The sequence below is a fragment of the Oreochromis aureus genome, linkage group 1 (assembly GCF_013358895.1).
Source record: "Oreochromis aureus strain Israel breed Guangdong linkage group 1, ZZ_aureus, whole genome shotgun sequence".
NCBI classification, from domain to species: domain Eukaryota; kingdom Metazoa; phylum Chordata; class Actinopteri; order Cichliformes; family Cichlidae; genus Oreochromis; species Oreochromis aureus.
Window position 1 is genome coordinate 24,094,243 of NC_052942.1, and position 12,558 is coordinate 24,106,800.

The following is a 12,558-nucleotide window of genomic DNA, read 5'->3' on the forward strand; positions in this document are numbered from 1 at the left end:
CTGTCCCATTTTTTCCTAGTGTAAAGTCATTTCTGGTAGCATGAAATGGCTCCTGCTGCCCATTCACCTTGTAAAGGTAGTTCAGCTCCTCCTGGATGAGATGGGATCTGAACATGCTGTTGTAACAAGGTTTGCTGTGTCTCCCAGCACAGACAGCAGCATGACATGAACCTGCTCCTTTGTATAAGGAGGAAGAGGAGGATGACTGCCAGAGAGCTACAAAATGACCTCCAGCAAGCTTTAACTGACTTATACTGTGATTACTCAGTGTTCCCTTGATTATTATTTTTTAAGGTTTGTATTTATTTGTGCATATCCAACTTATAAATATCCAGAATATTACAGAGATTACATATATATGATTGACATTTTACTGTGATTTAAAATTCTTGCTTCATTTAACACAAGATGTAAAAAAAAAAAAAAAAAAGAAAAGAGAAAAAATATTCTCAATTGCTTTTTCTACAAGTAAACAACACCAACAATTATCATCCATGGTAGAAAATAAGAAATTAAGTTATCAGGGAACTAGGAATCATCTTAGACCAGGGGTGTCCAACTCCAGGCCTCAAGGGCTGGTGTCCTGCAGGTAGTGATGGGTCCTGCAAAACTGACGCACCGACACATGTATCAAGCTCACCTAGCGATGCCTGTATCGGTGCGTGCATCACTTTAAGAAAAAGTCACGTGATCGATACAGCTGCTGTATCGCTCATTGCCAATGCGCCAAACTGTGTTTAAAAGGTACCGCATCCGTATCTGCCAACGGAATGAGTCGCCACCCCCCCAAAAAAAACAAAACACAAAATTACTCTCGCAAAGATAAAAAAAAAAAAAAAAATACACATCTCTCCATAACAAAATGGAGCCCGAAAGAAAAAGAAACGTTTCTGCTGTGTGGGATCATTTTGATCTTTTAACTGCAAATAAGGTAACTGTTTGTTTCAGTGTAATCTATCAGAATAGGAAAAACAGCAATGTGACTTGAAGTGTAAATTATTTATTTCATTTTATGCAGGTTAAATGTTGCATCTGTTCTGCGGAGCTTTCTTACAGACAAAAGCACCTCCTCAGTGTTACAGAGGCATTACAGAGCCAAACATGAAAATGAGGAGACAAACACACTGAGAATGAAGACAGGTCGGCCTATACTGACACTGAACAGCTTTATCATCATTTTTTTTTTTTTATTAGTATGTGTTTTATTTTTCAAATCAAGCATCTAGTAAGATTGTTCTGGACCAGGCAGTCCTGAATTTTATTATAAAGGACTGCCAACCCCTTAGTATTGTGGAGAGTGTCGGAGAGAAAAATTCCAAGATCAGAGGATCCTTTAACGTACTGGGGGAATAGGAAGACATCTTATCAGAACCTTTTCCACCTGACTTTACAGCTTTTGTGTACCCCAGCTTCATCTGTGCCTGTGAGTTTTCCAAAGCTGGGGAAAAGGTGTAAAAAACAAACAAACAAACAAAAAAAAACGCAATAGACTGAATGCAAAAAGATTGGATAAACTTATTTTTCTGAATAGAAATTTATAATAAACTCTGAGTCAAATGGGTAATATTACATTCACAATACTTTCATTTTGATTTTCACTTAATGTCATTCACAATATATTTTAAAGATGTAAATGGTCTGTATTTGTATAGCGCTTTACTAGTCCCTAAGGACCCCAAAGCGCTTTACACATTCAGTTATCCACCCATTCACACACTGGTGATGTCTACAATATTTGCAATATAAAAGATATAAAGTTATTCCATAGAAAGTACAATACCTTACAGTGTATAAGTATGACTAGGTCATTGAATTGTTGTGAAATGTTGTGAGTCTCAAGTAAGTTGCCTGCAATGATATTTAAGGTCCAGCAGGTGTCAGTATGGAGCAAAACAGCAAAACTGTGTCGACACAGTGTCGATACAGTTTGGGGAATGTGCTGAAACGCTTCACGAGGCCTCATCTACCCATCACTACCTGCAGGTTTTAGATGTGTCCTTGATCCAACACAGCTGGTTTAAATGGCTAAATTCCCTCCTCAACATTTCTTGAAGTTCTCCAGAGGTGTGATGGACCGAGCAGCGAAGGAAACTTGGGCACAGGTTAAAGTCCAAAAAGATGATTTTTATTTAACCCAAAAACATAATTGGTTAAATCATGCAAAAAGAATCAAAATCTTGGGCCCATAAAAGAGGTCAAAATAACAGAACTCTACTCAAAGTTGACAACACTACTGATAACTCAAACAAACTGACCTAACTTAATGAGACAAAGGGGAAACTTAAATAGTGGCTGATCAGCCCACAAAAAACACAAGAAGGGGTAAAACACACAAAACCTAACTAAACCAAACATAATGAACTCCCATTCCCCCCCCATGGTCCCGAGTTATGGCATGAACCAATTTGCAGTCTTCCTTTAAAGCTCGCTCCGCCCCTTTTCCACCTCTTGGCTCCTTATTCAAGGGACTGGAACAGCTGCAACTAAGGTAACTCAGAAAACAAAAGATTAATCATACATAACAGTGTAAACTAAAATGTGCGCACTTATTTTAGAATGCAGTGTTATGTGAATATGTGAATTAACTCTAAACCAAAACCAGTTATTTATTGTCCTGTAAATTAATTCCTATATCTAAAGAAAGACAAATGTGAATGCAATGTTACTTATAAGCCTCTACACTAACATGGTGGGTATTACCACTGTGTGGCTGTAAGTGCAGCCATCACAAGAGGCCTGGTAATGAACTAATCATTTGATTCAGTTGTGCTGACCCAGGGTGAGATCTAAAGCCTGCAGCAGACTGGCCCTCGAGGCCTGGAGTTGGACACCCCAGTCTTAGACTCACATCTAAGATTTGAAAGACATGAATAATCTGTGCAGAAAAGTCCTGCAATAAACTAAAACTACCAATCACATAACTGAAAGGTCAGGTAATAAAAGTTATAACAAAAATGAACAAATACAGTGTTTGTTTGTTTTTTCATTTTTTAGGAAATCAAAGTATTTTAGCTTTAAAATCCAACCTAAAGATTATTTTAAAATACATACAATGCCATGCTTCCTCAGTACTCAGTGATATTTTAGTGTCCAGACATCAGCACTGCAGTACAAACGGCACACAGGCCTTAATAAACAGTAACTGTCACAGCGCAATGCACAAAATCTCGTCTCGTCTCATTAAAAGAGCAAAGGTTGTGATATAAAAATGCAAACCAGTTTCAGTGTTTTCAATAGAAGCAATAAACTATGGCTGAAATAAAAGCACACCCACACTATAACTCTGTATTCAACTTGAGCTTTATTTTTATATCTGTTTCATATTTTTATATATCGCTCCCTTTTTCTCACCTCAGGACAGGTGTTGTAAATTAGCTGCAGTGCATGCGGTGCTTGTGCATAACTGTGTGTTGCAATGCAGTTATTATGCCTGTGTCAAATAAATCAATTCCCCTGAGAATTTAGTGACTAAAAAGACGTAAAGCTCCTCTATTTGAGTCAGATGGCTTTTATCCAGGAGACGTTATGTAATTTAAAATAAGATTGCACTGCTCTTGTGTGGATTTATGTATGTATAGTGTCCCCCTCCCTCCTTCACTGCCCTCTCCGTGCCACACTACTCTAGGGATTAAGAGTCAGATTATAATATCGAATCTTAATCTTGTATCAACTGAGCTGACCCCGTACAAACTGTCAGTCCAACTGTGTTATGGCCTCCTGTTACAGTGTGGACACTTGAAGTTATTGTAACTGAGGGAAGCAAATAAAAATGTTTGTTGGCTCTCCATAGGCAAATAAATATGCAAGCTAACACGGTCATGTTGCTTCTGTCATTTGAAGTGACAGCCATGTGGCGTTCAAAATGATGGACAATGTACTTAACAAACTGGTAAAAGACTAAAAATCTCCAAAAAAACACTAATTTCCACCCGCTCCACCCTGCCTGTACCTTCTACACCTCTGTTAAGCACTATCTGTTGCTTTGCATGGCTGAGCCCAGGTATTTAAACTCATCTATCTTCACTACCTCTACACCTTGCAGCTTCACCTCTCTACCTGTCCCACTCTCATCAGAAGTTTTGCTTCCACTGACTTTCATTCAGTACTCTCCAAGATTGTGTTCTCCATACCTCCAAAGTTTTATTTGGACCAACCACCTTTCAGTTCTTCATCTTCTTCATAGATGTCCTCACTTCCTCTTTACTAATCATCCGCACTTCCCGATTCACTAAAGTTCCATCTATCCATCTCTCATGTTGTTGTTTTCAAAGTTATTGATACACATTTATTTCAACATTCATCTTCATTTAATTTGCTTTCTTTTTCAGAAATCTGGCAAATATGTCCTTTTCTAGCATACAGAAATCTCATTTATAATCAAGATCCACAGCAAGATGAAAGTTTTACTATCTGGTGGTTTCTGTGTGACATCCGTCCTCGTTATTAACAGTACCTATGACAAATTACTCACGCTTCTTCTCCCTTTTCTGCTCTATAAATACAGACGAAACGACACCGTACGATCACTGACGGCTGCTCTGACGTCAGCGCGTATTCAGAGCGTAGCAGCGTGGTCTCGCCTGTCCTTCACATCCGTCCACATCCTTCTAGGCTCTCTTCCCAAACGCAGCAACAATGGCTCTGCTCAAGTCCAGCAAGGTGATCTACTGCCTGGGGAACATCTCCCCGTCCCTGGGAGTCCTGTCTACCCGCAACAGGTAAACGGCAGTAACGTGGACGTTCAGTTCGTTAAGCACCACCTACGTGGTCTCATGAACTGTCACGTTTTGCAGCTAGCTCAACGAACAAACCTTATTTGAAGGTTGACGTTACCTTGAGTTTTATGGTGAAGCTTGGTTGCTCTGCGGTTAGTGTAGCCCCAATAGCCGGTCAGCTAACCTCAGACTGAGGTCAAAGGATTTTTACACGGCCTGCTGTTGTCCGGGGTTTAGCATCTGCTCCCAGGTAGCAGCTAATATCTAGGTTAGCGATGTCCTCTTGTGACTTGATGGCCTGAAAGGTCAGCAGCCATTGTTTAAGACAAACTTTCTCTTTGCTTACCTCTATCCTGACCTCAAAACGGCAACTTTGAGTTACCACAACTTTGAGTTGCTGTTAATGAGGTTAACGGTACTGATAAAAGTCACGCTGGTGTGTTAGCACCGGAGGATGGTGGAGACTGAAGCCCAGCCGGATTTGTTACGTTATCAAAAGCAGCTTAAGTTTACAGTAGTAAACAGCTACCTTTATTGTTAATAAACGGTTTTCGCCTCTTGCTCCTAAAAACATTTTGAGTGACTTAAACCATCGCGATAATTTCAGTTGCACAGTTTGAGCTAAGCGACTTGTCGTAGTTTGTAAAGTCGTGCGAGCTGATTGGCTGTCGCTTCCCACCTTTGAGCGCCGATTGGCTAATTTCCAGGTGGAAATTGAGACACTGGTGTGTCCTTTCAGGGTGTGCTTGGAGGACAAACTCGTCTTCAGTTACTCGTTTATGCGATTAAAATATTTAACTTCAAGCTTTCGTAAATGCTGAGATTTGTGGACGTGGGGAAACTGTATTTAGGTTGCCCTTTCACTGCAGTAACTCTAGGTTTCGTTTTACTAGCTGCTTCTGTCGTGATTCAGTGTTTTATGTTCAAGCACGCAGCCAGCCGTTATTGTGTAATTTTAGACGGTAATATCAGTAGCTGATAGGGGTGAACAACAATATTGCCCTTTACCGTGCCACAAAGGCCTCTGGTCTGCTGATCGATGATAACTTCTCAGTAAATATTTAAATAAACGCTGAAGTTTGTCTGTTCAAAGGTTCTGCTTGCATGCACACTGCAAGAGACAAATGAACACAAATAACACTTTAGTTACTACGTTCCTGCTTTTAATGTCAACAGTAGTATGTTACACACAGTAAAATACTTGCAACCACAATTGTCTGTATAGATGGTAATTAGGGGAAAAAAGTATGTGCCAAATGATAGGAATAATATTTTAATGTCCCTTTGGAGACACTTGCCCTTTGCAAAGTGTCCTGTCCTAAATTTAGACTCAAGTTCAGAAAGTAGAAGAAACCTGATACAATAACATGTCTGTGAGGGCAAGAGTGCAGCAAAAGTAAAATCATGCCAACAGTCTGGAATTAAAAAAACGTGATAGTGGGTGTGGGTTTTCTAAATCTATGTACAAACGGAGATGTATTGTATTAATATCAGTTGGCGATGTGAAAACAGTAAAACGCCCAGTGAACTGATTGACTTTTCTTTTTCTTTTTTCCAAAACCCATACATCCCCATCTATGCTTAAATCAGACTTCAGTCTTTAGTCTGAGTGTTGTAAAAATATGGGATTGAAAAATAAGCGTTTCTAAGCCATTTGTCCCAAGGAAGAACTTTAGGTGTCTGTCTTGCTTTCTGTAGTGTGTTTGTGTGGGGTTTTTTTTTTTTTAATAATTACTAATAAGAAATTCAAGGATTGTTTAGTTTCTTTACCTTAATCAGCCACTTAAACAAATATTTTAATTAGCATCAAGTATTTTGAAACTGCAAAAGATCAATAAGCTTTAAAAGAAAAGAATGATATTCAACAAGATGATGCTGAAAGCTGGAAGAGCAAATAAAGGAAAGAATGGTAAAAAAATCATATAATATTCCACTGAGTGTTTGTTGTGGTGGGAACGTGAGTAATTATAGCATTTTTGACCCTGATTAACTGTCACACTTGTTGTTGGACTCTGGACTTCCTGATGGGATTATGTTTCATGATGCTTGTGCCAGCCAAGCATGTGTCATTCATGCGTCTCTAAGTCAGTGTGTTATCCCCAGGTCACATGAGGTGTTAAGCTGGCATTAGGCTCTGCAGCATGTATCTTTTTTCTTTTATTGGCCTTTTCTGGAAAAGGGACCATCTACAATATTAACATAAATGTTGCCATTTGATGCATTGTATCAGTTTTAGCTTAAAGCTAATTTGCATCTGCAGTCTGTTGGCAGGCTACATGCTTTAAACTGTACAAGGTAGTGGTACCTTAAAACCAGTTTGCCCCTCTTCAAAGATGCATTAGTTTGTGTTTGTGACCACAATCTAAGTACTATACTCATCTGCTTTGGTGCAGCTCCTGGTGGGGTGGAGTGCAGATGGGTCCCCCTGATCCCATCCTGGGGGTGACTGAAGCCTTCAAGAAGGACACAAACCCCAAGAAGATGAACTTGGGAGTGGGAGCCTACAGGGATGATCAAGGAAAGCCGTTTGTCCTCAGCTGTGTTCGCAAGGTAGATCTACCTCCTGATTAAATTATCAGACACAAAGTGTGTGTGTGTGTGTGTGTGTGTGTGTGTGTGTGTGTGTGTGTGTGTGTGTGTGTGTGTGTGTGTGTGTGTGTGTGTGTGTGTGTGTGTGTGTGATGTTTTATGCCTCATTTTCTTTGCCTTCTTCTAGGCAGAGGCTATCATTGCAGCTAAACAGCTGGATAAGGAGTACCTTCCCATTGGTGGTTTGGCTGAATTCAGTAAAGCCTGTGCTCAGCTGGCTCTTGGTCCTGAAAATGAGGTTTTGAAAAGTAGCCGAGTAAGTTCAACTAAAAGTTCAGTTGACGATGGACAGTTTTTGTCTTTTAAAAGAAATCCATAGCAGTACAGCAGTTTTCTTCTCCTTGCAGAGCGTCACCGTCCAGACCATCTCAGGAACTGGATCTCTGCGTATTGGAGCCAACTTCTTGGTGAGGTCCTCTTGTATTGATCACCTGGCATTTAAAAACTGTTTTTAAGAATGAGGTTTCTTGGTATGCTATAGCTATAGCTCATCAGCTTTTCCTGTGTCACAGGCTCGATTCCACCCTGGGCCACATGATGTGTACCTGCCCAAACCCTCCTGGGGGAACCACACACCCATCTTCAGAGACGCTGGCATGCAGCTCAAAGCTTACCGCTACTATGAACCTTCCACCTGTGGCTTTGACTTCAAAGGAGCACTGGATGACATCTCTGTAAGAAATGCGTAAAATACATGCGTCAAAAGAAAATGAAACATGTTAAGCATTTTTCCAACAATTTGATTATTGTTGATGATTTTATCCTTTTTAGATTGTCCAAATTATATCTATGATTTTGAAGGATAAGTTCTAGAGTTGTGATCAGATTTAAGAAATTTTCCTTTTATTAGGAAAGGAACGCAGGAAATGGGACTCTGCTTTTTCACTTGTGTGGTGTGTAGTGCAAACGGTGTATTTATACTAAGACATCCAAGAGGACTTTGGTCTTGCCCGCTTTCTGTTTACACACAGATATCAGGGAAGTTACACTGCGCATAGTGTGAATTTTTGTTGCATCAGTATATGAGGCTCTAATAAAGATTTGCTGAAATGTACATTTAATTCTCATCCCCTTATCTTAATATTTCTCATCCACTGTGCCACAGCACATAGGTGTGCCGTGAGAAAAGATCAGGTGTGCTGTGGAAGATTATCTGGTTCCACATCTGGTATTCCAAGCGATTGGCTTGAGTAACGGGCAGAACAATTACATTCTCTTCCACTAGAGGGCAGTTCAACTACATGCTCTAAATAAATCAGTTGCCAACTGCCAGTAAAACAGAAGACAGAAGAAATTGCATAATAGTCATGCAAGTGAGACAACGCAACGCGTAATAACAATAGATCAGTATTTGAAAAGAAAATGTAGTTAATCCGACCTGGGGCCTGGAGTAAATTCCAACCCAGATGAAGGCCCTAGCATCAGAAGAAGATAAAGCTATACTGGGGACAAACCGAGCCAATTCCGCTATACCTGGTGCACAGGGAAAAATTATTAATATGCTTTTTGTGACATTTTTGTTTGTGAAATCTGTGCCATGGCTCCAAAAGGTTGGAAAATGCTGCTTTATCTCATGGTGAGGAAGCTCCACTTCATGTTAATTATATCTAGTGCATGAGCAGTGTAAGAGTACTGCTGCTGTGAGAACACTGTCAGGCCTGTAGTGTTTGTGCGAGGGTTTTTGTAGGCTGACTAACTGAAACCCTCATGTTGCAGAAAATCCCAGAGCAGAGCATCATCCTGCTGCATGCATGTGCTCACAACCCCACTGGTGTGGATCCAAGGCCCGAGCAGTGGAAGGAGATTGCTGACATTGTGAAGGTGAGAGGTTATCAGAGGTTCTGAAAATGCTAATGCTGAAACGGCTGCTTTGCTTTTATCGCATGAGGTCTCCGACAGTTCAGACACCAAAATTGATGAGCTCTGCATAATTAACTGCTGTCTTTGTTCACCCACCACCACTCTTATAGAAAAGGAACCTGCTCGTGTTCTTCGACATGGCCTACCAGGGCTTTGCAAGTGGAGACATTGATCGCGACGCCTGGGCTGTCCGCCACTTCATTGAAAACGGTCACAACATTGTGCTGTCGCAGTCCTTTGCCAAGAACATGGGACTCTATGGTCAGTCAGATTCAGTGCAGGCTCTTCTTAAATGCAACATGATGGGTGTTTTCTGTTCTTAAATGAAACCTTTGATCAGATCTATCTTGATCCCTTAACACAACCCACTGAGAAAACGCTGATACTAAAATATATTTATTCGGTTACAGCAGTAGTCCTTTTGAGTGTTGTCACACTTGTATGGCAACACTTATCCTCACTGGCCACATATGGTTAGAATAGTGTCCTTATAATTTTTTCTACATATAGTCTCTAATTTCTGTTTAGTGGTGTCTTGCAAACAGTCTGTAGGTGCATTATTGCCACATTAAAACCTACATGAGTCTGGGAAAATATGACTAACACAAGAATCGCAAGCTATTTAATTACACGCGTGTGTGTTTGTGTGTCTGTCATCCTTGCTTATTTTTAACCTGTTCAATTTTCTTAAAACTGGGTGTTCAGTAGAGTTGGTGGTTTATCATGAACCAAAATCTTGTATTAAACCCTGAGTTTTTTGTCATCAGTATTTATATTTTTTGACTTGCTGTGCATGTTGACAGGTGAACGTGTCGGAGGCTTCACTGTCGTGTGCAAAGATGCAGAGGAGGCAAAGAGGGTGGAGTCTCAACTCAAGATCCTCATCAGGCCCATCTACTCCAACCCACCAGTGAATGGTGCCAGAATTGCAGCAACTATTCTCAACACGCCAGAGCTGCGCTCACTGTGGTACGAACTTTTAGACATGGACATATCCACAGACGACCCCACTAGGGTTTAAATACTGGGGACTCTCCTCCTTTAAGCTTCAAGCAGAGGTTTCACTTCTCATCAAAGAGGCTTCTTCAGTTTTAAAACCAAATGAAGCCCAGTTGCTTTCTCTTCAAGCTCCTTAGCTTATCACAACACTGCACTTATGCTGCGTTCCTTTGGCCACAGAAATCAGAGCTGGGAGTGACACGACTACCTTAGTTGAGCATGTTCCAGGAGTAAAGTCAGGTTTTAGAGACACTGCTCCAGCACATTCAGGAATGGAGCCTGGTCAGTGCTCTATGCGCTGCTGCCAACTAGCAACTTAAACTCTGACACATCAAACTAATGTAGTCTGAATACTTTGGGAACGCTTCAAATCTTCAGCGTGCCCCAAAAAGGTTGATGCTCAGTTATGCATTTCTTTGTTTTTTGTGTCCAGGCTGGAGGAGGTCCATGGTATGGCTAACCGCATCATCAAGATGCGAGAGCAGCTGGTGGCCGGTTTGAAAAAGAATGGCTCCTCCCACAACTGGCAGCACGTCATCGACCAGATCGGGATGTTTTGCTTCACAGGACTCAAGCCAGAACAGGTACTGAGACGATTAATGGCAGAGCAGGCAGAGAAATGGATAAGTTTTCATATTTAAACAAAGTGTAATGAATAATGTCATTCAGCAATAAACCTCACAGATCATATCAGAGGAGAGTTTATCTCTTAGGAAAGGGACTTGCCTTTTGGCAGGCCCACTCTTACAGTCATATGTGTTGTGTAAAGCTGCTTTCTGTACTAAGGTTTCACCACCAGGGGGTAATGGTTTACTGCTGTTTAACTTTGTAGTCGTTCCAAAGTTTAGTGGCGATTCGTATTGTGCAGGTTGCGTTAAGAATGTGGGCTTAAACACCTGCTGTCTCATTTAAAAACATGCATTCTTCAGTCTGATTTGTTTGACATTATGAGTCTTGAGCTTGCAGATGAATGTTTATTTAAAAAAAACAACAAACAAAAAAACAGCCTTTTTCCTCTGCCTCATTTGTGCTGCGTTTTCTTTCCCTGCAGGTCGAGCGCTTGACAAAAGAGTTCTCAGTGTACATGACCAAGGATGGCAGAATTTCCATGGCAGGTGTGACCTCTGGAAACGTGGGCTACCTTGCAGACGCGATCCACGCGGTCACCAAGTAGAGTGGATCCCGCTGGGAGAGCAGCAAAAATCAGAAGGAGCAGCACAAAAGAGGAGCTTCAAGCGTCATTTATTCTGTCTCCTTCATTCCACCTTTAGAAAACTTCCTTTTTCATTTCAATATTTTTTTTTTTTTTTTTTTTTTTTTTTTTAAGTTGTAGCCTTTTTGTTTCCTGACTGGCTTTCATCATGAGTTAAATTTGGAACGGTTAACGGTTGCTCTTGTTACAGGCTCTATTTTCCGGTTACACTTTCTTTCCTCTACATTTCACTAAAGGCTTCCCCTGCCAAATTGAAAGATTTCTTCCCATGACTGACTCATCTTTCCTTATTTATTATCAGAAATGAACTGTTGGCTGTACATTCGTGTCCTCCTACATATATGCTCTATCTGCTGTGGGCCCACACGCTAAAACGTTGAGGAAAAATTATCCAGGCGATGCTAGACGGAGATGAGATCTCTGGTGCTTCGTGAAAGCTTGTAGTTGATCTGAGGTTTTCCTCTTTAATTGTGGAGTTGTAGCACTTTAAACTGTGAGGCACTGTGTGAGTTTCAAGACATCACTGGCACTTGAGTGGGCTTTACTGTACTAATGGGCATCTGCCAGACATGTAATCTCGTTACTCTGTGGATCTGCCCTAACAATGATTCAGCAGTTTACTCTTTGTTCTGTTTCAGTAGAATTTGAATCTGTTTGATTTGTTTTAGTGATCACAGGGCAGCGGTCTCTCTCTGTCGGTCCTACTGTAAGCTCAGATACAAACGAGCACATGGTTTAGAGTTGAGAATGGAGGCGATAAAACTGTCGATCCCACTGTAAGGAATTTTTATTACACCAAATTTAATGTGTTCATCTCGCCAATTGAAAACTCTGTACTCCATGGTAAAGTCGTGTGGGGTACTTTCTTCAGGGGAACAAAACGGTTCATGATGCACACACTGTTCATTCAGATGAACACCATGTTTTTAGTGTGTGAATCTGTTCATCGGTAGGACTGTGAGACACAGATGGCAATTCAAAATGTGGGGTTTTCCTGAGTCAGCTCATACTTCTGGTACTCTGCCTCCATGTTTTTGCATTCTCTCTTATGGATCATCAGTCTTGTACATCATTGAACAAATAATAAATCATAGAGTAAAGATGTGAAACCAGTTAATTTTGTCCCTTTTCTTCACATTTACCTGCTACATCATGCTCAGACAACCTACATCTTATTCCAAG

At 40.8% G+C, this 12,558-nt stretch overlaps 1 protein-coding gene across 1 annotated transcript; it reads left to right on the forward strand.

The window, feature by feature from the left end:
• Positions 1-2,470: 2,470 nt before the first annotated feature.
• got2b (glutamic-oxaloacetic transaminase 2b, mitochondrial) lies at positions 2,471-12,493 on the forward strand. The gene is made up of 11 exons (XM_031758089.2): positions 2,471-2,488; positions 4,505-4,718; positions 7,109-7,265; positions 7,432-7,560; positions 7,652-7,711; positions 7,817-7,978; positions 9,021-9,125; positions 9,275-9,425; positions 9,968-10,133; positions 10,597-10,747; positions 11,215-12,493. The coding sequence occupies exons 2-11, from the start codon at positions 4,636-4,638 to the stop codon at positions 11,335-11,337; spliced, it is 1,287 nt and encodes a 428-aa protein (XP_031613949.1). The 5' UTR covers positions 2,471-2,488; positions 4,505-4,635; the 3' UTR covers positions 11,338-12,493.
• Positions 12,494-12,558: the final 65 nt, after the last annotated feature.